This window comes from Kazachstania africana, chromosome 1 (genome assembly GCF_000304475.1).
Source record: "Kazachstania africana CBS 2517 chromosome 1, complete genome".
NCBI lineage: Eukaryota > Fungi > Ascomycota > Saccharomycetes > Saccharomycetales > Saccharomycetaceae > Kazachstania > Kazachstania africana.
The window spans coordinates 767,996-793,298 of record NC_018940.1 but is presented as its reverse complement, the minus strand read 5'-3'; the positions used below and the strand labels follow the sequence as shown (position 1 = coordinate 793,298).

At 35.6% G+C, this 25,303-nt stretch overlaps 13 protein-coding genes across 13 annotated transcripts; 6 read left to right on the top strand and 7 right to left on the bottom strand.

The window, feature by feature from the left end:
- Positions 1-85: 85 nt before the first annotated feature.
- ENV9 (Env9p) lies at positions 86-1,048 on the top strand (the record flags this gene model as incomplete). The annotated part of the gene is made up of 1 exon (XM_003954910.1): positions 86-1,048. The coding sequence occupies one exon, from the start codon at positions 86-88 to the stop codon at positions 1,046-1,048; it is 963 nt and encodes a 320-aa protein (XP_003954959.1).
- Positions 1,049-1,440: 392 nt separating this feature from the next.
- Positions 1,441-4,722, top strand: CDC60 (leucine--tRNA ligase CDC60; the record flags this gene model as incomplete). The annotated part of the gene is made up of 1 exon (XM_003954909.1): positions 1,441-4,722. One exon carries the CDS (start codon positions 1,441-1,443, stop codon positions 4,720-4,722), a length of 3,282 nt encoding a protein of 1,093 aa, XP_003954958.1.
- Positions 4,723-5,081: 359 nt separating this feature from the next.
- Positions 5,082-5,885, bottom strand: PRM4 (pheromone-regulated protein PRM4; the record flags this gene model as incomplete). Its single annotated transcript, XM_003954908.1, has 1 exon — positions 5,082-5,885. The coding sequence occupies one exon, from the start codon at positions 5,883-5,885 to the stop codon at positions 5,082-5,084; it is 804 nt and encodes a 267-aa protein (XP_003954957.1).
- A 1,896-nt stretch (positions 5,886-7,781) lies between these two features.
- Positions 7,782-8,942, top strand: DGA1 (diacylglycerol O-acyltransferase; the record flags this gene model as incomplete). The annotated part of the gene is made up of 1 exon (XM_003954907.1): positions 7,782-8,942. One exon carries the CDS (start codon positions 7,782-7,784, stop codon positions 8,940-8,942), a length of 1,161 nt encoding a protein of 386 aa, XP_003954956.1.
- A 115-nt stretch (positions 8,943-9,057) lies between these two features.
- ESA1 (NuA4 histone acetyltransferase complex catalytic subunit ESA1) lies at positions 9,058-10,392 on the bottom strand (the record flags this gene model as incomplete). The annotated part of the gene is made up of 1 exon (XM_003954906.1): positions 9,058-10,392. One exon carries the CDS (start codon positions 10,390-10,392, stop codon positions 9,058-9,060), a length of 1,335 nt encoding a protein of 444 aa, XP_003954955.1.
- Positions 10,393-10,656: 264 nt separating this feature from the next.
- On the top strand, positions 10,657-12,699 carry PUS7 (pseudouridine synthase PUS7; the record flags this gene model as incomplete). The annotated part of the gene is made up of 1 exon (XM_003954905.1): positions 10,657-12,699. The coding sequence occupies one exon, from the start codon at positions 10,657-10,659 to the stop codon at positions 12,697-12,699; it is 2,043 nt and encodes a 680-aa protein (XP_003954954.1).
- A 332-nt stretch (positions 12,700-13,031) lies between these two features.
- Positions 13,032-14,156, top strand: SSP2 (Ssp2p; the record flags this gene model as incomplete). Its single annotated transcript, XM_003954904.1, has 1 exon — positions 13,032-14,156. The coding sequence occupies one exon, from the start codon at positions 13,032-13,034 to the stop codon at positions 14,154-14,156; it is 1,125 nt and encodes a 374-aa protein (XP_003954953.1).
- An 89-nt stretch (positions 14,157-14,245) lies between these two features.
- Positions 14,246-15,727, bottom strand: MET7 (tetrahydrofolate synthase; the record flags this gene model as incomplete). The annotated part of the gene is made up of 1 exon (XM_003954903.1): positions 14,246-15,727. The coding sequence occupies one exon, from the start codon at positions 15,725-15,727 to the stop codon at positions 14,246-14,248; it is 1,482 nt and encodes a 493-aa protein (XP_003954952.1).
- A 370-nt stretch (positions 15,728-16,097) lies between these two features.
- Positions 16,098-17,865, bottom strand: ABP140 (tRNA(Thr) (cytosine(32)-N(3))-methyltransferase; the record flags this gene model as incomplete). Its single annotated transcript, XM_003954902.1, is given in 2 exon segments — positions 16,098-17,192; positions 17,194-17,865. Coding segments are annotated over 2 exon segments (1,767 nt in total).
- A 259-nt stretch (positions 17,866-18,124) lies between these two features.
- KAFR0A03800 (uncharacterized protein) lies at positions 18,125-18,829 on the bottom strand (the record flags this gene model as incomplete). Its single annotated transcript, XM_003954901.1, has 1 exon — positions 18,125-18,829. The coding sequence occupies one exon, from the start codon at positions 18,827-18,829 to the stop codon at positions 18,125-18,127; it is 705 nt and encodes a 234-aa protein (XP_003954950.1).
- Positions 18,830-19,762: 933 nt separating this feature from the next.
- PXA1 (ATP-binding cassette long-chain fatty acid transporter PXA1) lies at positions 19,763-22,393 on the top strand (the record flags this gene model as incomplete). The annotated part of the gene is made up of 1 exon (XM_003954900.1): positions 19,763-22,393. The coding sequence occupies one exon, from the start codon at positions 19,763-19,765 to the stop codon at positions 22,391-22,393; it is 2,631 nt and encodes an 876-aa protein (XP_003954949.1).
- Positions 22,394-22,422: 29 nt separating this feature from the next.
- On the bottom strand, positions 22,423-23,301 carry KAFR0A03780 (uncharacterized protein; the record flags this gene model as incomplete). Its single annotated transcript, XM_003954899.1, has 1 exon — positions 22,423-23,301. One exon carries the CDS (start codon positions 23,299-23,301, stop codon positions 22,423-22,425), a length of 879 nt encoding a protein of 292 aa, XP_003954948.1.
- Positions 23,302-23,572: 271 nt separating this feature from the next.
- On the bottom strand, positions 23,573-24,874 carry HES1 (oxysterol-binding protein related protein HES1; the record flags this gene model as incomplete). The annotated part of the gene is made up of 1 exon (XM_003954898.1): positions 23,573-24,874. The coding sequence occupies one exon, from the start codon at positions 24,872-24,874 to the stop codon at positions 23,573-23,575; it is 1,302 nt and encodes a 433-aa protein (XP_003954947.1).
- Between the last annotated feature and the right edge of the window lie 429 nt (positions 24,875-25,303).

The window sequence follows — 25,303 nt, the reverse complement described above, 5'->3', positions numbered from 1 at the left end:
TGCAATTCAGACAGGTACAACATTTAGAGCGTTGTTTATTGATTAAATCACGTATTTGTGTCGAAGAGTTGTCATTGTTGCTCTGATGTTTGATCCTGATAGCCTACCATATTATGATCCATTGATAGAAACCAAAATTGCTGTGATAACGGGAGGAAATAGTGGGATTGGGTACTATACCACACTGCATCTCTACATGCATGGGTTCACAGTTTATATATGTGGTAGAAACTCCCATAAAACAAATACTGCAATATCAGATATAACAAAAGAAGCTAAGAGAAGATTGATTGCCAATGGTGGTGTGTTGCAAAATTTGGGCTCATTGAAATATATTCACTTAGACTTAACTGCTTTGAAATCTGTAGAACGGGCAGCTTCCAAGATCGCTAAAATGGAGAAGAAGATAGACGTTTTAATAAATAATGCGGGAATCATGGCCGTTCCATTTGAAATGACAAGAGATGGATTCGAAATTCAAATGCAAACCAATTATGTATCCCACTTTCTCTTTACAATGAGATTGTTACCTTTATTACGTGAATGCAACGGACGAATAATCTCATTATCATCAATAGGCCACCATTTCGAATTTTCATACTGGAAAATGGATCAGCTGTGGGACTATAAACCAAATATGATCTTCACATGGTTTAGATATGCAATGACGAAGACTGCTGTTATCCAATTCACTAAGATGTTGGCAATAAAATATCCAGATGTCATATGTGTGTCATTGCATCCAGGGCTAGTGATGAATACGAATTTGTTCAGTTACTGGACTAGATTACCCATTATAGGCATATTTTTCTGGCTATTTTTTCAAGTAATCGGTTACTTCTTTGGTGTTTCAAATGAACAGGGGTCTTTAGCTACTTTAAAATGTGCCCTTTCAGATGACATTAATATTGAAAAGCATAACGGTAAATATTTCACTACAGGAGGATTGGAAACCAAGAGCAGCTATGTCGCCAAGAATTTAGATGACGCTGCGTCCACATGGATATGGACGGTTCACGAACTGAAGAATAGAGGATTCGATGTTTAAGCCAAGTTTTTTTTTTTCATATTCTGCATTTTATAAAACTTATACTTCTTATTTACACATGTAACATATTGTACACAACCGTATATACATCTATCAAAGGGAAGTTACAACCTAATACAATCTACTGAGTAGGTTGCTTAATGTAAAGTACTGTCAAGTATAGTTATGGTAACCCCAGACATCGCACTCAATATTTATGACCGCTTCCGCTTTTCTTTTGCAACTTGCAAAAATTTTCAGCATCGCTGAGCGAACAAAGCTCGACGACACATTTTCAGATCTATGAGTAATTATTGACTTATATAATCAGTTAAGGTAGCATCACTACTTTTTTTGAATTCTTAGTCTGACACTTCTATTAAAGTAAACCCAGCTTATACATTACGCCAACTATGTCAACTGAAACTAAAGGGCTAGTTTTAGAAAATACAGCACGTAGAGATGCTTTGATCACCATTGAAAAAAAATACCAACAAATATGGGCAGAAGAGCACCAATTCGAGCTAGATGCACCATCTATCGATGACGAACCAGTTACCATGGATTCCGAAGAACTACAGAAGAAATATCCAAAGTTCATGTCTTCTTTAGCTTATCCTTACATGAACGGTGTCTTACATGCTGGTCATTGTTTCACTCTTTCAAAAGTCGAGTTCTCAGTTGGTTTTGAGAGAATGAACGGTAAGAGAGCATTATTTCCATTGGGTTTTCACTGTACAGGTATGCCTATCTTAGCTTGTGCCGATAAATTAAAAAGAGAAGCAGAGATGTTTGGTAATGATTTCTCTAACGCACCAGCCGATGAAGAAGAGCTAGAACAAGAAGCCAAGAAGGAAGAGTCTGAAGATGTCACTAAATTCAAAGCTAAGAAGTCCAAGGCAGCAGCTAAGAAGGGCCGTGGTAAATATCAATTTGAAATCATGCTACAACTTGGTATTCCAAGAGAAGAAGTTATCAAATTTGCCGATGCTAACTACTGGTTAAACTATTTCCCTCCATTCTGTGAATCAGACTGTACTTCTTTCGGTTCCCGTATTGACTGGAGACGTTCTTTCGTCACCACTGACGCTAACCCATACTACGATGCTTTTATTAGATGGCAAATGAATAAATTAAAATCTTTAGGTAAAATCAAGTTCGGTGAGCGTTATACAATTTACTCTGAAAAGGATGGCCAAGCCTGTATGGATCATGACAGACAATCTGGTGAAGGTGTCACCCCACAAGAATATGTTGGGATTAAGATTGAAGTTACTGAATTTGCTCCAGAGGCTAAGAAAATCGTTGATGGCTGCGCTGACCTAGACAAAGCTAAGAAGATTTACTTCGTTGCAGCTACTTTAAGACCAGAGACCATGTACGGTCAAACATGTTGTTTCGTTTCTCCAAAGATTGAATATGGTATTTTCGATGCCGGTGATTCTTACTATATCACTACTGAAAGGGCCTTCAAAAACATGTCGTATCAAAAGCTTACTCCAAAGAGAGGTTACTATAAGCCTGTTATTACCATTAATGGTAAGGCTTTCATCGGTTCGAAGATTCATGCACCATTATCTGTATATCCAGAACTCAGAATTCTACCTATGGAAACTGTCATTGCTACCAAGGGTACCGGTGTTGTCACATGTGTTCCAACTAACTCTCCAGATGATTTTATGACTATCAAGGACTTAAAACACAAGCCAGAATACTATGGTATTGAAGCCTCATGGATAGACCAAGAATTAGTGCCCATTATTCGTACTGAAAAATACGGTGATTTAACTGCCCAAACTCTTTGTGAAGAAAAAAAGATTCAATCACCAAAGGATACCGTTTTATTAGCTGAAGCTAAAAAGCTTGCTTATAAGGAAGATTTCTACTCCGGTACTATGATTTACGGTAAGTACAAGGGCGAAAAGGTCGAAGTTGCTAAGAATCTAGTCAAGGCTGAAATGATTGCTGCCAATGAAGCGTTTGTTTACAACGAACCAGAATCTTTGGTTGTGTCTCGTTCAGGTGACGAATGTATCGTTTCTCTAGAAGATCAATGGTACGTTGATTACGGTGAAGAATCATGGAAGAAACAAGCTGTCGAATGTTTAGAAGGTATGGAAGTTTTCGCTCCTGAAGTTAAAAATGCATTCGAAGGTGTTCTAGACTGGTTGAAGAACTGGGCTGTTTGTCGTACATACGGTTTAGGTACTAAGTTACCATGGGATGAAAAATATCTAGTTGAATCTTTATCCGATTCTACCATTTATCAATCTTTCTACACCATTGCCCACTTACTATTTAAGGACTACTACGGTAAGGAAATTGGACCTTTGAACATTAAGCCAGAACAAATGACTGATGAAGTTTTCGATTACATTTTCCAACATGTTGATGATGTAAGTGCTACTGATATTCCATTGAAATCTCTACAAAAGTTAAGAAGAGAATTCGAATATTTTTACCCATTAGATGTTTCCATCTCTGGTAAAGATTTGATTCCAAACCATTTAACTTTCTTCATTTACACACATGTTGCATTATTCCCAAAGAAGTTCTGGCCAAAGGGTATTAGAGCCAATGGTCATTTAATGTTGAACAATGCTAAAATGTCTAAATCAACTGGTAATTTCATGACTTTGAAACAAATTGTTGAAAAGTTTGGTGCCGATGCTTCTCGTATCGCTTTAGCTGACGCTGGTGATACTATTGAAGATGCTAACCTTGATGAATCAAATGCTAATGCCGCAATTTTAAGATTATTTAACTTAAAAGAGTGGGCTGAAGAAATCGTCAGGGACACTTCTGGCTTAAGAACTGGTGAAATCACTGAATTTTTCGATATTGCTTTTGAAAACGAAATGAATTCTTTAATCGAAAAAACTTACGACCAATATGAATTAACCAATTATAAGAACGCCTTAAAGAATGGTTTCTTTGAATTCCAAGCATCAAGAGATTATTACCGTGAAGCTTGTGGTACTATGCACAAGGATTTAGTTTTACGTTACATTGAAACTCAAATCTTATTACTTGCGCCAATTGCCCCACATTTTGCTGACTACATTTACCGTGAAGTCTTGAAAAGAGAAGGTTCGGTTCAAAACGCTAGATTCCCACGTGCTTCGAAGCCAGTTGACAAGAATATTTCCTCCGCTTTAGAATATGTTAGAGCTTTACAAAGAAGTATCAGAGAGGCTGAAGGTCAAGGCTTAAAGAAGAAGAAGGGTAAGACCTCCGATGTAGACCCAAGTAGACCAGTCAGATTGAGTATTTTAATTTCTGATTCGTTCCCACAATGGCAATCAGGCTGTATTGAAGTTGTCAGAAAATTACTAGCTGAGCAAACTTTAGATGATAACAAGAAGGTCAGAGAAAACATTGAACCAAAGGAAATGAAGAGAGCCATGCCATTTATTTCCTTATTAAAACAACGTTTAGCGGTTGAACCAGCCGAACAAGTCCTTAACAGAGAAATTTCATTTGACGAAGTTGCTACCGTGAAAGCAGTTTTCAAGAACATTAAGGCCGCGGCACAAACTTTGAAGATCAGTGATTATTCAATTGTAATATTTTCTCATGGTTCTAATGTTGCCAAGGACATCTTTACCGGTGAAGAGGTTGCACTTCCAAATGCTGCCAGAGTCATTGAAGCTGCAGTTCCAGGAAACCCAGGTGTTATTTTCCAAAACTACTGAGAGCATAATCAGAATATATAGAATGTGAATATATATGTAGAAATATGATTTATAATAGAAAAAGTAAAAGGATTAATTCATTAAATTCAACGAAATGTGAAGTTTAAGGTTTTTTTGAGCTATGGACAAAACTGAGCTTTCCATATTAGTAACTTTCTGAAGGGGTAGAGAAAAGCACTTAAAAAGGAATATGTAGATCTTGTTGAGTAACTTAAAAAAGCAATTAATACTTTTTTGGTGGATCTGTAGATTTAGTTAGCATAAGTGCTCATTATAATATTTAGGCTTTTTTATGTATATATAGATCATTATATTATTTTATTCGATGACATATGCTTACTTTTCTAAGAGGGCATGGTCTATGAGTTAGAAGGAGCTTCGATTTTCTTAAACATGATTTTACCATTACCTAATTTTTTGAAGTTTTCTAGTAAAGTACCATCTTTATGGAATTTTTTCAAGTTGTCATTATTTGTTATAGCTACGCTATTAATGAATAGGTAAGGCAGTTTTTGATCTTTCGTCATTAATTTATTCTTTCTAATGTATTCTTGTAATTTGGCGCCATTACTATGTTTATCCAAATCAACTACGGCAACTTCAGGAGATATTTCATATTCCCTCAATAATAAGTTTTTGAAATAATTTGATTGTTTATCTGAAGTCTTAATGAAAAGTACAACTGGAGAAGTATTTAGTATTTCATTGAAATTTGTTTCTACATCGAACGAAGCTGATTCAGGATTTAATTTTTTCAATTTTGATGGAGATAGTAGTTTTTTAGGTTTTAATATCTTATCTGTCGACATTTCGTTCAGTATTGTTGAAATTTGTTCTTGTACTCTGATAGAATTTAATTCCATTTCATTTTTGATTGGAGTTGAGCTTGTTTGTGCAGTTGGGGTAACTGAAGATGATACTAGTGCTGAGTTAGACAAAAGATTATTATTCAGTTTCCCATTCTTGGGTATATCATCAATTTTTTTATTTATCGTTGGATTATCTAATAAACTTGAAGAAGCCACTGCGTCTACTATAGTTTCTGAATAGTCCTTCCAAGTTATGGTTAGAAACAGTATGAGACCCAAAAGTATTAATGTGCTCGATATTAGCCTTGAATTCCTTCTGGAAGGACTATGTATTTTCATATCTTCTTTAATCATAATGATGGGAATATATAATATTAAAAGAGGAATAAATTGTGAGATATTATAACAAAAGCCCTGATGATATATGTTACGTGAGAAAATAAAGGTGCTGACAGGATCGCAATAGTAAAAAAAAGGTGATGATTACCTGACAAATGAGTTTTTGTGTATGAATGGGTATTATATGATATTAGAAAAAGAGAGAGAAAAAGAAAAATCCTAAGATAGTGTTGTTAGTTATATACAGCTTAGATGATGAGACGTAACCGCTCCCAAAACTTTTAAGGCACAGTTTGAGTCGAGTTTCTAACTTACTAAGATTTTTAGTCGATAAGATGTTACAGAAGAAAAAAATAACGGTCATGCTGTTTGCCGCAGTATTGGGTTAATCGACGACATCTTCGTTTTGCACTCTACTAGGCGCTATTGGACGCTTCTAGCTTGAGCGATTACAGAGAACTCGACGTGGAGTGGCACAGTTTGAGATAGATATAGAAGGATCTCTTTCTGTGGATTCTCTCTTTTTCTTCTCTTCTCGACACTCCGTTTCTGCTCCGTCGTTCTCTCTGCTCGAAGGCGCAAATTTTGACTAAGCCATCTGGTAGATCTATCTGGTGTACAAAACGGGTAAATAGATTGCTTTTTGCCCCTTCTTTTGGTGCATCTCTTCGCGACTTGTTACTTTTTTAGGAACGAGCACAGAAATCTCGGTCCCTCCACCACCAGGCTTGAGTTGTTTTTTTTTGTTACCCTCGTTGCACTCGTGTTCAGCGATGATGATTTACAGACACAACAACTAAAAAGGACAAAATTGGATCGCTTTTTTTAGACGAGAATAGCAATAGAAATAATAGGAGTCGTAGTGTTTATTGTACGAACCCAAACGGTAACTGAACTTTTTCGGATTCGTATCTGCACGGCAAATGGAGGAAGTGTCTGAGAAGAAGAAGGGCAGCAGTAACGTAGATGCCATGTATGTTACGTTTTACGAGCAAGACGAAGAGAACGAATAACCCATCTTCTAGATCTTTTTCATATACCCTGTCTCTCTCCGGGCACTACTTCCAAAATTAGGCACAAAATATGATTTTCTTTAATTGATTCATGTCCTGAACTGGATAATTTCGGGAAACAATTTTTGAAACGCAAGTCTAGAAAGCAAAAAGGTTTTGGCGTACGAAACGCGACTACGTTTTTCCGTCCTCGTATCGCTCGGAGGAACGAAAATAATTGGTTGGAAAACTAATATTCTCGCTTCAACTTCTTGCAACTCTATATTGGGTCATCATCTCATGATCGTACGTACGCCGTCCTTTTTTTTTGCATAAATCTGACAGCTGTTTCCATTCTGTGAACGAAAGATTTCTGTCTCATACAAAGGTGTGAAACCTCTACTAGACGTCCAAAGTTCAAGAGGGTAACCGATTCAATCTATGCAATAGGAAATGCCTTCTTAGGCATAATATATATATATATATGTAGTCAGTGTTCAATGGCTATTATCTGGTATTATTACCTTTTACTTAACTTTATTTGTAGCCAGTCTCAACAACTCTTGATCTCGTTTCAGGCTAGATTGCTCTCCCGTATAAAGATATATGAGTTTTCCCTGATCTCTTTATGCATGGTATCATCAGATCATCCAAACGGGGGAAAATGCTGCAGCATTGTACCTTGAGATGATGATAGGGAAAAAGATAAAATATACTGATTCTATAGGTATTCTACATATCTCATACATCTTGACCTGAATTGAACAAAGTGGAAATTACTAATTTATCAGAAAGAGACCCTTCTCAAATCCATTACTTTTGAAGAAACTTCATTCGTAACCACTACTACTTTGTCCGGTAAAGGGGAAATTTGACTCTGTATATCACAATGCCTTCAGATAATATGACTACTTCATCTATGAAATCTGACACTGCCCAAAACACATTAACTAAAAGAAAATTATCTGTACCACCCCCACCTTCTTCTTCTTCCTCGTCTACTTCTTCAACCACAAATATAAGTATAAATGATGAGAACGATGAACCGACACTAGATCATTGTACTCCAGTAACTACCCCTTTGAAAAGGAGATTGCAAACTTTAATAGTAGCATGCCATCTTACTTCATTCGTATTATTCTCCATATTCGTTCTTTTCATCATTTCAGCTCCAATTTTTTGGGGTATGTTAATACCATATCTAATATATTTCACTTTCGATAGATCTCCCGCAAATGGTAACGTAGTCAAAAGATATTCTCTTTGGTTCAGATCTCTTCCTATTTGGAAATACTATATCTCATATTTCCCCATTACATTAGCTAAAACTTGCGATCTAAAGCCTACTTTCAACAAAGATACAGGTAAAGCCGAGGGACCTAGATACATCTTCGGTTACCACCCTCACGGAATTGCTGCATTGGGTGCTTTTGGTGCTTTTGCAACCGAGGCTTTGGGCTGGAATGAAAAATTCCCAGGAATCCCAGTCTGTTTAATGACCCTAGTAACACAATTCATTATACCGTTTTATAGAGATTACCTATTAGCATTGGGTATCACTTCTGTATCAAGAAAAAACTCCTTAAAGGTACTAAGTAATAATTATTCAATTTGTATCGTAGTGGGTGGAGCCAGAGAGTCATTATTAAGTTCTTCCGATTCCACAGAATTAATTCTTAATAAGAGGAGAGGTTTTGTTAAACTGGCTCTCGAAACAGGTAATGTATCATTGGTACCTGTATTTGCATTCGGTGAAGATAAATGTTACAAGATTTTAAGGACACCTGATAACTCAGTTCTTAGAAAAGTTCAGTTCTGGGTTAAAGAAAATTTCGGTTTCACTATTCCTTTATTTTATGCAAGAGGTCTTTTCAACTATGATTTTGGTTTATTACCATTCAGACATCCAATTCATGTAGTTACTGGTAAACCAATTTATGTGGAGGAAAAAATAGAACATCCGTCAGATGAAATCATAGATCATTATCATTCTCTATATATTGAGGAATTAAAGAACTTGTACTACGAGAATAGGGAAAAATATCATGCAGGTAACACCGAATTGAAAATAGTAGGTTAAAAAAAACCTCGAAGTTATATATATATATTTATATCAATCATTTATACCTTGAAACCGAAAGTCTCCATGCAAAAAAATAAAAAGCAAATTATGCCATTACTAGAATTACGATGTACTACCAGGCAAATCTTAATTGAGATGCAGTGAATACTGGCGGCTTCCAAATAAGCTTTTCTGGATCAATCTTCCTTCTATTCTTGGCCTTTAGCACTTCGTATCTTTTCAAAATATCGTCATTTAAAAAAATAATGTGTTGTCCTTTATAATATCTTAATACATTCAGCGTCTTTGTAGTATGCAAAATGTCAGTGGTTGTCATTGACGTCATGGAACTTATCTCGTCTATCGTAATATCCCTGCCATATTCAGCAAGTAATGTTATTAAAGTGTCAGACCAGTATGCCCTATAAGACAATAAACCCAAATCAGATAAAGGCTTTTCAGGTGATCCTACTTTACCTTCTTTCTTGGAAAGTTCATATGAAAATTCAATTAACAATTTACCATACCCCATTCTCTGATATTGTGGTAAAGTTAGAATACATGCAACATTATAACCATCTGCAGATTCTTTTTCTTTGGAAAAGTATCCGACCAGGTGATGGCCCAATTCGTCTCTTCGTGTCATACAATAGAACAAAAATGGATCGACATCATAGTACAACGTTTTATGATCCAAAAACAGCTTAGAGAGTAGACATAAATTTCTACACCATGTTCTCTGTTTTCTACCATCTAATTCAAAAAACGAAACGTAATCATCCCTGTAAATCTCATTTCCAGGAGGGTGTCGTAGTGTACACTTCTTTCTGTATCTTTCGTATTGCTTTTTGGATCCAAAATATTGTAACGTGAAGTCATCGATGTAAATTTGATCCTCATCTGTTAATTCAACGGGATATGGAGAGAAATACCATGGCTCAATTTCGTACTTTCCCATAATAACCTTAGATAAATTCCTTACTCGGGCAACTTCATGGGGATTTTGAGTCATGGAACCAGAGGTCCTTAACTTCTTAATTTCGTCTTCTTGTGATATGTCTTGATTAATACCTTGGACATTTAAATTATCCAGATCCATCACATCTGAGGGCTCAGGTGTCTCAGATCTTCGGCTTTCTCCATCTGTCAAGTCTGTTAAGGTTTTTGAAACCGGTGTTTTCTTCTTCTTCTGCCTTTTCTTTTCATCATCTTGAATTTTGGGTACAGGGAATATCACTTCTTTCTCCAGATTTATTCGATCAGTCAGAATCCATTCATCTAAACGCTTGTTATAGTTAACATAATGAACATAAAATTTGGGTGGCGATCTTCTTGTATTTATAGATAAAATTTCTGCTAATCTCTCATCGTTATCTTTTTTAACCCAACACTGAGCTTTAATAACTAACTCTTCCACAGAATCTATATTTCTAGGTTTTCCGATATCAGTCTCCACTTCTGGAGTCATTTTAATTGGATTATAGGCCTTTTTTACCCGTCTCTTTATCTTTAAAATCTTCTATTTTCTGATCTATTTTTGTCTAACAGGGCCTCCATTTATGACCTCTATGAAGGCAATGTTGATATTCAAAGATCGAGGCGGGGTAAATAAAAGTGAAAAAGTAAAAAGATTTTACTTGGTATCGAGCTCATCTCAAAAATTTATGATCGAAAGTACAGTTAGTTGATATATTTTCCTCATCATATAGCAGAGAAGGTTGTAGTAAAGCCGATGTCATTACCTGCTGAACACACTAATAAAAGAGCTGCTGAAGAAGATATCGCTGTTTCTGTGATTGAAGGAACTTCCAAGAAAGCCAAATTCGAAGAAAGTAAAAATGATGGTATAACCGAATCTGATGTTGGAATCACTTTATTTCTATCAAAAGATTTGCCAGGGTTCAAAGGTCAAATTAAACAGAGATATACTGATTTTTTAGTCAATGAAATTGATAAAGAAGGCAACGTAATTCATCTAAATGACAAGGGCTTCAAAATGCCTAAAAGGGAACAGCCATCAAGAGAAGAAGCTAGGGCTAAGCATGAAGTAGAACTTGCTAAAAGACGCGAATTTCAATTAGATCCAGCCATAAAGGCTGAGTTGGCGGAAATTTTTGGCGACGAAGACGTGGAGAAGATGGTATCAGTTTTTCAAAACGCTAATAAGATGGAGACTACAAAATCTTTTGATGATAAAGCCATGAGAACAAAGATCCATCAACTTTTACGTAAGGCTTTTGATAACCAACTTGAGTCCGTCACAACAGAAAATAATACTTTCAAGATTGCTAGAAATAATAAAAATTCTAGAGTTAACAATCAAGAATTGATCGAAAAAACTAAGGACGCTAATGGTGTCGAAAACTGGGGTTATGGACCAGCTAAAGAATTCTTACACTTCACTTTGCACAAGGAAAATAAGGATACAATGGACGCAGTGAATGTCATCTCCAAGTTGTTGAGGGTTCCAACTAAATTAATGAGATTTGCTGGTACCAAAGATCGCAGAGGTGTAACGACTCAGAGGTTATCAATTTCAAATATTAACGTAGATAGATTGAATGCTTTAAACAGGACGTTAAGAGGAATGTTAATTGGTGGTTTCCAGTTTGAAGACAGCAGTTTAAACCTTGGTGATCTTAGTGGTAATGAATTCGTGATAGTCATAAGGGGTGTTGAAGTTAATAAAGATGCTTCCGTTGATTTACAAGAAATTTTAAGTGAAGGTTGTAAATCTCTAGTCTCTCAAGGTTTCATTAATTACTTTGGAATGCAAAGGTTTGGTACCTTCAGTATTTCAACTCATACAATTGGTAAAGAGCTTTTAGCAAGTAACTGGGAAAATGCAGTAGAGTTGATTTTGTCAGATCAAGAGAATGTTCTGCCTAGTTCAAAAGAAGCACGTAAAATTTGGGCGGAAAACAAAGACGCTGCTTCAGCCTTAAAGAAACTACCAAGACAATGTATTGCAGAGAATGCCATTCTTTTCTATTTATCTAATCAAAGGAAGCAAGAGGATGGTTCTTACTCTGTCAATGACTATTATACCGCTATTATGAAAATCCCAAGAAATTTGAGAACCATGTACGTTCACGCATATCAAAGTTTTGTATGGAACGCAGTCACTAGTAAAAGAATTGAACTATTTGGTCAAAATGTAACAGTGGGTGATTTGGTGCTTGACGATTCAAACAATTCATCGTTGCCAAAGGATGTTGATGGTGACGATGAGAATTTCGATGAAGACTTACGTGAAGATATTTTTATTCGTGCAAAAGAAGTTACACAGGCTGATATCGATACCAACAGATACACCATTGAAGATGTTGTTTTACCAACGCCCGGTTTCGATATTTTATATCCAACGAATGAAGAACTAAAAGAGACTTACGTTGAAATAATGGCTAAAGATGGTATGGATCCTTTCGATATGAGAAGAAAAGTAAGAGACTTTTCATTAGCTGGTTCATACAGGAACATTATTCAAAAGCCAAAGGCCTTAGAATACAAAATTGTCCATTATGACAGTCCGACGCAACAGTTAGTAAACACAGATCTAGAAATCTTAAACAACCAAAGAGCAAAAGATAGTGGTCAAAAATACATGAAATCAAAGCTAGAAAGATTCGCACCAGATAAAGGTGGAGAAAGCATCGCCATTTTATTAAAATTCCAGTTGGGTACTTCTGCATACGCTACAATGGCCTTACGTGAATTGATGAAGTTAGAAACTTCCCATCGTGGTGATATGTGTGAGGTAAGAACGGAAAAATAGTGTACATTATAATATAAAACTAAATCTCCTGTATTTATAGCTTATGTTTATCATATATATATATATATTAAATTTGCCACTTTAAATTAGGCATAATGATCCCTCGTTTCTTTTTTTGTCATAGCAGATGAAGAACCGAATGTCAATCATCTCTACGACAGCGCATTGGGTATTTGTGTCGTAGTAGTAACTTCGGGAAAAGTATTTATTAACAGTCAAGCTTCCACCAAAGAGTGTTCAAGAAAAGTTTCAGATATAGTAAATCGCTTCGTATCTGACCGACTATAGGTAATTTTAATAAAATATTAGATAGAATTCAAATAAAAAAACGCATGACCATTCTAACGAAATACCAGCAGAAACCAAGGCATGAAGTAGACTCACTGAGCCATCAAGACAAATTTAGTAAATTAGCTGCATTTACATCATTAATGCTGGAGTCTCCATCTCATGAATTATTTGGATTCAGGAGAATGGCGAGATCCTACCTATATGGTTCGGCTGATAATAAGAGAAATATTAAGAGACAGGCTGTAAAACAAGAGCATTTCTCGATAAAAAGAAGTAAAGTTGTATGCAGCAAGAAAACAGAAATCCCCATCATATCGAAATATTCAAATAATGACACAACTTTACATTTTGGTAAAGATAGAGCACCAAGCACAAAAACTGAGAAATTACATGTGTCTGGTGAAATGTACGATTCGTCCAACATTAAAGGATCAGAAATGTTCGTTTCGCCTACTGGTACAAAAGTCTTTGACAACGAGGGACAAGGTTTGGAAGCATTGATCCTTTCGCATGAAGGTAGCAAATTAGATACTAGTAAAAGAAATATTGTGATTAAAAATATCCCTAGCGGAACCGGACTTGCAAGCGTAATGTCACAAGTATGCGGTGGACCATTAGAAAATATTAGTTTTCAAACTGCCGAGAAGTCCATAAACATTTTGGAGAATGTAAGATTGAGCTTTCTTACTGCCGATGCGGCTGATGCCTTCATGAACTATAGTAAGACAAGGCTTTTCAAAGTAAATGGATTCAATTTGATCACGGAATGGGCTCCATTAAAACAGCAACCTATTAATAATATTTATAGTGGATTAGAGAAGCAACAAGCGCAGTTTTCAACTAATATCTGTCGCTCGTTGATCATGAAAAAATATCCTCAAAAAAAGGAAATTAAAAAGTATTGTAAATGGATGGAAAATACAATGGATGACTTTGATCCATCAATAATAGTGGAAGATTTTGGACAGTTCGGTAGAATTCAAGAGGTTACACCTATAATCTCAAGAAAGCTTTGCGTCGCTGTGAATTATTATAATATACTGAGCGCTTTGAAGGCCATAGAAAGTTATGAGGATCCCAATTCGGAGTTGCACAGGAAATATTATAAGAGCTGGGCCATATGGTTTGGAAAAGATATAACTGATAAGCCATGTATAGAATTATGAAAGGTCTTGATTTTACATTATATAAAATAATATCCGTATATGTCAAACATATGGTATTCTAGCTATCTCATAAAACCTTATGTCAAGAATTATTTACAAATTTTATCAAAAATGACCAGTAATCCGCCTACTAAATGCAATGAACCTGTGACAAAAATGTCCAGTGGCTCTGAAGTTAAATTGTCTATTAGGTCTACAGCTGTTTCGATGTTTTGGACCACATGCGTCGACGACTCAGGATCTAGCCCTACCCAAAACATTGCCAACGCTTCTTGGATCTTCAGGTTATCAACATCTTCCTTGGAAGTGTTCATAGAAACCAAATCACTACTATATGTGCCCGACTTCCATGTCACATTTGTAGTAAATATGGCGTTGGTGAACTTAATAGATGGTGTTAACACAGATAATAGATGCTGAACTAATGAGTTGGCATCCCTCGTCTGCTGATTGAACAGTATTATTTTCCTTCTATCGGAAGAAGATGTTACGTCTTTAAACCAACCACTTGCTGCCTCAATGCTGTCCTTTGTGTGTGCGCCATCTATGTACCAGTGGTTTTTACCTCTAATTATAGTTTGACATCTACCTTCCCACCTAGTGCTGGCTAATCCTTCTAGAAATTCAGTAGGAATAACACTATCCACCTTGTCGGCAGCAATCATAGGTTTTTTAACTCTTAGCTTATGCAACGCATCAGATGCGAGTGCCACAGCTAATGAGGCATTTTGCGTCTGGAATTTGCCAGCTATACCTAGATTTATTACTTTGAGCTGGTTGAAGACAGGAACGTCAATTAGTGTAGTATTTTTTTCCCTAGCTCGCTCAACCAGAACTTTATGGCCCTCCTTGGGTTGATTTGATACAGTAAAAGCGCTTACATCATGCTTAAATATTCCCGCTTTATTCCATGCAATTTCCTCAATAGTATTTCCAAGCATATAGGTATGGTCAATACCTAACAGTGACACACCACAAGTCAATGGTTTCTCTACTATGTTAGTGCTGTCATATTCCCCACCTATTCCGACCTCATATACACAAGCATTGCACGCTTCTTGTAAAAATGTATGAAAGGAAAGCAGTGTTAAAAATTTGAAATAACCAGGCTTACTACCTGGTGTCATGTGCGGAAATTGGTCCAAGTTGGAACTGGAATTATCCAATCTGTTCCAGACATCGAAAAAATACGCTGTGAATTTATCCTCAGAAATTGGTTCTCCATTAATTCTGATTCTTTCTCTTACATTTCTTAAGTGAGGAGAAGTATATAGTCCAATTTTCGGTAATTGCCGTTTGTATTGATTCAAAATTGATGACGCAAAAGCTGCGGTAGAACCTTTACCCTTCGTTCCTGTTATATGTACCATGTTCAGTTTGTTCAAATCAGAAATGGAATATCCAATTCTTCTGCTCCACTCCTTCATTTCTAAAATGGCCATATCGTTTTTTCGAATACCGGACTCTCTAATAGCCATAATGTTGGCATAGTTACTCTGTAATGAATTTAGAGCATTAATTGCATCATTGTATGTTTTCTCGACCATTTTCAATGGTATGCTGGCTTTCATTCAGGAAATTTTTATGAGACTATAGCCAAACTGCCAATTGTAGTCGAAGCATTTTTATAGGCAGTCATTAGAAGATGATTCACACACTTTTTTTGGTTCATATGAAATTTGAAATAGTGAACAATCACATCCAACGACAACAAAAACATCCACGTGCTATTTGACTCAATCTAAACATGACAATGGTACATTTGTGTTCTTCAATGTGTTGTTGTATATATGCAATGTATATAGTCTTCTCATTATTTTATGAGAACTTTGTTTGTTTTCTACGTTCAATGCGGCATTGCACTTGAAAAATCAAGTCACTAAGTCACCAAACGCCTAACGAAAACGAAATAGATACGAACAATGGAATAAGATGCATTATCTAATCTTCTTTAGGGACATCAAAGATTGCTTGAATCCAGCAACGATACATTTTCAGTTTTCTTTTCCTATTAACCAGAAGCCTTCTGTCTGTGGCAATTTTATTTTCGATGAAATAGTTCTTCTTGGTGAATATAGTTCTTAGCTCATCCTCTGTGAAGAAATAAACTCTGGTACCGTCTCCTCTTACGTAAAAGTTATCATCCAGATATCTGTTTTTCTTAAATCTTATTTGGGTCAAATCACCAAAAGAATATTCACGGAAAAGAATTTTACCACCTGGCTTCATAATTCTGTGTAAATTCTCCATCGCTTGGTCCCATTGTTCTGGTGCTAACGCACTGAAAACAAAAATCATAACTGCGATATCAACGGAGTGTGGTTCAACACCATCTGGAAGTCTTCCTTCTGGATCTGCCAAGTCCCAAACTGTGGCGTGTCCATATTTTGGATTGAAACTTGGCGATGTTTTTACTAACTCAACCGCCTTTGGTGCAAAATCGGCAGCTACTATCTTCAGTTCTTCATTTTCATTCTGGCTCAGTATTGGGAAGAAAGTATTACCTGCACCACATCCAATTTCAAATATCGTCACAGGGCCCGCATCTTTTCTCGTTGTACTATATAAAATTGGAAACTCTATTTGAAGCCATTTTCTATCTTTGAAAAAATTTTCTCTATTATTTTTGTAGAAGATATCCCAGTACCTTGCTGGGTTACCATTGTACAATTTCTTGTCAAAATCTGAAACTGGATTTTGTCTCTGTTGCTCAATTTTTTCCATAGCTTGCTGCACCTGTTCATCACCCCATTCCACATTATCCCAAGCGTTATGATCCCAAACATCAGATTTTTCAGTTAAGTTTCTCTTACCAAACTCGAAGGGATTATCACGACCTAAACGGCTAGGTCTGTTTGATGGAACACTTTCAGTTCCTTCAATTTCCATTTCGGACGATGTAGTATTCTCGGACTCGCCATCTCGATTGGTTTGCGAAACAGATTGTGCCTCATGTGCAACATTTTCTAAGATTTCATCCTTAGCTTCTTGAGCCATCGTAGCTAGCTCATCTTTAGTTTTATCCTGATCAATGCCTAAGCGTTGAATTATCGACAACTTCTAAGTCGTCAACGTTTGCTGCTACTCCAGGTTCTGGTTCAGACTGGGTCTTCTTCTTATTTTTCTTCTTATTCTTCTTCTTCTTTTTCTTATTTTTAGAACCTTCTGGAGCAGCATCTTCGGTGGTTCCTTCAGTATTGACACTTACATCGACGTGGTCTTCTTGCATTTCTGATTCATCTTCGACGTTTATTGGAACATTATCAACTGCTTCAGAAACTGCTTCTTTTTCAGCTTCTGTCTGATGTTCAGCAAGATTAGATTCATTTTTTTCTTCTTTTTCTTCTTCCTTTTGCTCCTCTTGTTCTTCAGTAATATTGGCCTCTTCAGGTAGTGTAAATTCGGCTTCCTTTGTTGCAGATTCGGATTCTTGTTCTAAAACAGGCTCTTCTTCTTGGGGCATTTCTTGTTCATTGTCCGCTTCTTGTTCAATTACATTTTCTTCGAGCTTTTCCCCATCTGCAAGACTTTGAGAATTCTCATTACTTTGTTCGTCATTTGGAACTTTAGGATTTTCTGCTTTTGCGTCTTCAATGGAAACTTTGCTGGTTCTTTCAACTTCATTTGGAGGAGAAACGGTGGTAGCGTTGCTGTCACCGTTTTCTTTTGAAATGCTTTCAAATTTTTTGATCAAATCAGCCACACCCATGGTTAAGTATACGCACTTACTGTCGATATATGAAGTTCTTGTATAACAAAGTATCAAGATGATCCTTGTTTTTCTATACTTGACGATCTGCTGACAGGAAAATTTTTCAAATTAGCCAAACGTCGTCCGTCTCAAACTTTTTTTTTGATCTTCCATAGTTGATTATTCTAGGTTGTAAATAGATCTGGTCGAGGCTGATAATGATCATGACTTAAGTATCTTGAGGAACATTTAAGAAAAGTACTTATATAGTATATATCTATTCAAAGTCCTGTAATATTTCTGGTTCAATTTTGGTTAAATCTTTACCGAAAATGATTGCGTCAATTGGTTCTTTATGACCTTTCAATACGGCAGCTTTTGGTACCATACCAATTCTATCAAATTTGAATTTATCCCAAATTCTCCAACTTGCCTGATTAGTTACAAAGACTAAGTTGAACACGGAATATGTGTAACCCAACAAAGGAGCCCATTGAACATATATTTGGCCAAGTCTGTATCCGATTTTAAAACCTCGTAAATTGTGGTTAACCAAGAAACCGGCATTACAATTGTGCGAACAACGAGGCATATAGTTTGGTTTAATATAAAACGTACCCAAGATATATTCAGACCAATTTGTATCTTCACTGAAAATTATATCAAGATTTGTCCCTTTAATGGCGATGACAGCAAATGAGTGAAACCAATAATGAATAAAATCATCTCTGGACAATTCTCCTAACTGTGGATAAGTATCTCCATTTTCAATTTCGTAGTTGAATTCCTCTTTCAAGAAGTCGATCAATGAAATTGCTAAGATTGAATGATCAAAGACGGGAATTGCAGTTGCTGAAGTCTTAGAAATATCTTTCAAAGTAAATTGCAATGGCTCGATTTTGTCGGTTAATGGTTTATTAAAGCTTGGGCCATCATGTAACTTCGAAGTTGAAGTAATTAATCTTGTTTTATTGACGGTCATTCCTGTTGTTGCTTGCGATGATGCTTTAGACACCACCACCTTATTTGGATTATCTATTGTTGTTTATAAAATATATTAGAGCACTTCGATCTGTACAATAGAATGCTCTCGAAGATTTTCATGCAAGTAACCCATACATCGCATACATTAGCCATTAAAGTATAAGCGAAACTCACGCTTAGAATCGGCTGGTAAAGTGTGTATGTATAGTAAAGATTAAAACTGGGTTAAATGTATAGATAAAAGACTAAAAATTTGTGTTGCATTAAATTTGCTGATTTTGGCTTCTAAAGCGCTCACCAAGAAATTGATCGTCTGACAATATGATCTGTAGATGAAGAAAAAAAGTAAATCAAAATTAGGCAACTGAACAAGCATATTTATTCTCCGACAATTGCATCAATTAGAACATGTATCAACTAATTTCATAATAACTTTATTGACGCCGGGAGTCACAATGTCCTCTGTTTTCATAGATAGTTGGCACAGAACAACACCTATACACCGCGTATGATATTTTGTAGTTATTATGTTACAGTTTATATAATAACAATTCGAGTAAAGAACAAGGAATAGTGAAGACAGAGATTTGCATAATCTAGAAACCTATTTCACAGTGCAATTTTAATGACAAAAAACTGGAGAGATAAGAAACTGGTAGGTAGAATCACGTGACGGATTGAAATAGATTCTGGGTAATTGGCCTTATTTTTTTTTTTAAGGGCCTTTCTCTGCGTCTTTTAAGCGGCCTTTAAATCCGGATTCCGCTATTCCAAAAGAATTCTGGCCGCTCCATCTCCAATGATGACTTCAGCGGTTAAATGAAGAGCTTTTTTAGTATATAAGAAAGAAAATTCTATTTGCTGCGTCTTTCTCTTTTGACCGGCATTTGAAGATAAACTTATTTAGCCTTCATGTGTATTATCAAAGGCCATGTCAGAATTAGCAATAGCAAATAAGCTTCAAAAGCTTGTTGCTGACATGCACAGTCACTGTATAGGGCTGAATTTGAAAGACGTCACATTAAAAACGTATCTGAATACACTATTAAATCATTTACTTCGATTAATTAAATCCCCATTATCTCAACCAAGGCATAAGAGGAGAGCACAAATTGTTTTCCTTTCTCTGGTGGTTTCATGTTTGTCTCTAGTCACTGGTTGTTCCTATTTTGGATACAGAATAGTGTCAAAGTGTTATTACTTTTTTAAGTATTCTAATAAACGTCATGAGGGAGCACCATTAAGACGTACCAGATCACAAACCCTCCTGAATTCTGGTGCAAGGATAATGTATATACCAGATGATAAAACTATGAACACTAACGTAAACGTTATTTCAAAGGATAAAAGAAAGAAAATATTCATACCCCCAAAGTATGATGATGTTTATGAACACGATAAGTATCTCTTTAAGGCGATTGATAGTAGTATTGCAAATGGACAAAACAAGCAATCTCAACTCTTTTATTCTAAATTCTTGAATCAAATGAACGCAATTTCTAAAATATTAATACCTTCAATTTTTGACAAAAATTCTGTACTCCTAGTTTTACAAATTTTCTTCCTTATTATGAGGACTTGGTTATCACTATTTGTTGCAAGGTTAGATGGTCAAATTGTAAGAGATATAATTTCTCACAGAGGTCGCAAATTTCTTTTGGATTTAGTAGTATGGTTTTTAATTGCCGTACCAGCATCCTATACCAATAGTGCCATCAAATTATTGCAAAGAAAATTGAGTCTAAATTTCAAAGTGAATTTAACTAGATATATTCATGACATGTATCTAGATGATAGATTAGCTTTTTATAAGCTTATGTTTGATACCAAGGCTTCTAGTTCTGTAATAAAAAACATCGACAATTCAATAACAAATGACGTTTCAAGATTCTGTGATGCGACTTGTTCTGTCGTTGCGAATATTGCTAAGCCTGTAATAGATTTGGTGTTCTTTTCAATCTATTTACGTGATAATTTAGGTACTGTCGGCGTCGGAGGTATCTTTTTCAACTACTTCCTTACAGGTTATATCTTGAGAAGATATACTCCACCTTTGGGGAAGCTCACTAGCGCAAGCTCTGCTGCTGATGGTACTTATTACAATTATCATCTCAATATGATCAATAATAGCGAAGAAATTGCATTTTATCAAGGCACAGACGTTGAAAGAATAAAAGTCCAGAAATTATATGAAACTTTAATGGAAGCTATGCTCAACGTCAGTAAAAGAAAATTCAACTATAATATGATTGAAGATTACATTCTAAAATATACTTGGTCCGGTTTGGGTTACGTTTTCGCTTCTATCCCCATTGTTTTGTCAACTGTGGCAACTGGTGTCAATTCTGAACAAAGAAATATGAAAGATTTTATCGTGAATAAAAGATTAATGCTTTCCTTGGCAGATGCGGGCTCTAGATTAATGCATTCAATTAAGGATATTTCTCAATTGACAGGGTACACAAATCGAATTTTTACACTTTTAGCAGCTCTACACAGGGTTCATTCAATAAATTTTAATTACGGCGCAACCACTAGATCATCCCAAATTGATTGGGATCAGCTTAGCTCAAACAAAGATATGCATACTGCAAATAATTTACATTTAATTAAACAGAAGCGCATTGAAAAGGCAACAGAAGTTGTTCAAGGAACTGTGCAGAACAATTTTAATGGTGTAAGGTTAGAAAATGTCGACATCGTAATTCCTTCAACAAGAGCCAAGAACGGAACAAAATTAATAAAAAAACTGACTTTCCAGGTTCCACCCAGCATCGATCCACTTTCTTCTAGAGCTGATTCAGTTCAAGATTTTAATGAAATTACTAATGATATATCAATACCATTTTTGAACAGTGCAGGCTCGAGCTTGTTAATTTTAGGGCCAAATGGTTGTGGTAAAAGTTCAATTCAAAGAATCATAGCAGAAATTTGGCCAATTTATAACAAAAATGGTCTTCTGTCGAAGCCAACTGAGGCTAATTTATTATGTGTTCCACAGAAGCCTTATTTTACAAGAGGTGGTACTTTAAGAGATCAAATCATATATCCAATGTCATCGGATGAATTTTTTGATAGAGGCTTAAAAGATAAGCTCTTAGTCCAGGTACTAAGAGAGGTAAAACTAGATTATCTATTAAAAAGAGACAAGGGTTGGTCTTATTTGGATACAGTTTCAGATTGGAAGGATGTTTTGAGCGGTGGTGAGAAACAAAGAATGAATTTTGCACGTATTATGTTCCATAAACCACGTTTCGTTGTATTAGATGAAGCAACCAATGCGATTAGTGCAGACATGGAGGATTATTTGTTCAATGTCCTAAAGAGGTATCGTTTCAACTTCATCACCATTTCTCAGAGACCATCTTTAATAAAATATCACGATTTACTATTGGAAATTTCAGACGATAATAGTGGATTATGGCAACTACAAACATTAGGTACCGATGAAGCAATTACATCCATTGATAATGAAATTGAGGAAATTAAAAGAAAACTGGAGAAAGTTAATGAATGGAAAGCAGAAAGGGAAGAATTACAAAGAAAATTGGAGATCCTATAAACTATGTAAAAAATACTTTATCCTCAACGTCATTTAATAGACCATGGCATTCTGCCTTTTATATACGCATTATAGTGTGATTCTTCATCACCATTGAATTTGTCCAATCTTAATAAACTTGGGACTGTTTTTACAGAAGATCTCTTAAACGGATTTCTGCTACGTTTCTTATCAATCAAGGGACTTTTAATTGCATACCAATCATTTGCAAATAAACTTAATGCATTTTTGTTTTCTAACACATTCAATTCTTCATAGTAAGCTTTCAATTTGTCTGTCGAATCATAAGATGGTTGTGGCTCAATTGCAATGTAGTTGATTTTATTTGGTGGAAAATCAATTGCCCGTGCATGATGAAATATGAATCTTTTGCTTTTGAAACCAAAACCCACAATGCTAATTTCCCTGGGGTAATTGTCAATCACAGAGTGGAATCTATCTATGGAAAATACTAAATTATCAAATGAGTCTAAAGAAAACTCTTCAGTAGTAATATTTTGTGGACTGAATAAGTTATTTAAAGTGATATTTCTATCCCTCATTAAAGTAGAGATCTTGTTCAGTATTGAAACAGTTTCATCATCAAAGTTTAGTGCGTCCCTCTTGTTATTGTCCTCGTAAGTATGTAGCAATTTCGACATCAAATAATAATAACTTTGAGCTTCAGAAATTGGGCCAGCAGCAGCTTTAGTCTGACCCCCACTAAGTATGACAAGAGAATTTTGTAAGTCTTCAATGAGTATTTCAATAGCTTTGAGTCCATGCTTTATAAACGCTAGGTGATCGTTACCTTCAAATTGAAATGGCGCTAAATACCAGTGTGCCGAATCTTGTCCATAATTATTAAGTTGCTCTATGAAGGGATTCCATATTGAATGGCATGGTACAATAATCAAGTGTGATTTCATGTTTAAATCCGCGTAATGTATTTTGCTTCAACTAAGCTCGAATAATAAGACTTAGCTGGAGTTTTCTTTTGTATATAGATTGTGCTTAATATTTAATGCATTTTCATGCGGTTGGGGAAAAAACATACCGATCTGTGGGTATAAGAATTGTCTTGAAGACCTTTTTATTATCAAAGACATGATGTATCATTCAAACTACATATAATATGAGTATATAAAATTATGAAAAAAGAACACACTTACGGTCAAGCAAATTTGGGGCGTTTCATTATCATACAACAACTTCCTTTTCAGCATCCCACAAGTCCCTTTGGAATCTCCAATGTATAGAAGTAGCACCTTCCTTTTTATCGTCCTTCTCGCCGACTAAGGTACCACTGGCAACGTTTTTAGTGGATAAATTGAAATTTTCTGCTAATTTGGTGAATATATCATTTTCTTGGGGTATATTTGTATTTTCATCCTCAGTAGATGCATCATAATTAATATCTTTAAACCATCTTCTTTCCCAATCAATACCTTTTTCTTCTTCTTGTTTTCTTAATTCTCTTTGACTTTCTTCCAATGTACTCTTAGTTTGAGCAATCAAAGTCATGTCACCTTGAGTAATTGCATCAGCAACATCCTTCCAAGCTTTTCTACTTTCTAATGGGTGTTGATCTTCAATTGGTTTGACAGTTAAGTGTTCAGGAGCAGCTTCCTTAGCATCATGGAATGTACCAAGTTCAGTCTTACCTTTAGAAATCTTGGAGGTTCCAGACCATTGGCCAGAAATTGTGTATAAAGCGGATTCTTTATCCTTGGCATCTTCTGCAGTCTTAAAAATTCTTGCTTTAAAAGAATTACTCTTACCGGAGAAGTAACCTTTACCAGAATATTCAATAACACAGTGTAGACCTGTTGAAGATTGGATGTAAGATCTACCTTCTAATTCTACAAATGGGGCGGCAACTAATAAACCCTCAAGATGTAAAGGTGGTAAAGTGATTAGATATGATTCGTCTTTAACATTCAATATAGCATGACCCAATTGTTTGACAGATAAGGTCAATGATTTACCAAAAGATGCCTTGACTTGGTTATAACCCTCTAGCCTGACCTCATTCTTATCGTTGAAAATAGTGTATGCAGTCATTGGTGGGTGATGTGATACTTGTTCACTCAATAAGATAGTTTCACCAAAATTTTCATTTTCTTTACTTTCCCACTTACCAACGAAAAGTTCACCTAAAAATGGGTTCAATGGTTTCTTTTCTGAACCAGTAGATTCATTACGGGTACAGTATTGAGATCTTAAAGTAGCAATAAACCATCTAACAACGCATATCATTCTTACAATTTCAGCAGATTCCACTTCTGGATCTTCGACAAAATGTTCCTTGAAGTTATCGGCATTGACGAATGATGGTTCTAAGAATAAGTCCGGGTGTTCAGCCCAATATTGTGAAAATTCTGATAATGAAATTGGAGACAGAATAAATGGTGGAGCTGTTAAGGATGAAAGGTCACCATTGAAAGAAGTAACTGACTTCAAAAAAGAAGTCCATGAGGATGAGTTTGCTTGAGATGACATTGTGATATATATGGAAGGATGGTCTTTTCGAAATGAATGGCTACTTCAAACGATTTCGAGCAGCTGGTTCGATTATAATTTGTATAAATTACCAATATCAAAAGAAAAAAAGAAATAAAAATATGGGTCTTTAATGGAGAGAATCAGCAAATTTACTCAAATTTAAATGTAGTTTTTATCCACGGAATAAAATTGAATATCGAATTCAAACTGTCCTTTGTTGTACAGAAATTTTTTTATGAAAATCGATACGATTGTTGCAGAAATGATCAAGAAACACCTAACGTATGGCAAAATTTTTTTTTTACTTAATTTTTCAACGGTATGTAATAAACGAAATTCATTAAATTTTGGAGCCGCGGCCTTTTCCGTTAAAAATGCTTTTGAGAATGCCGGGTCACGGCGAGACGCGAAACGCGTCAGAATAGA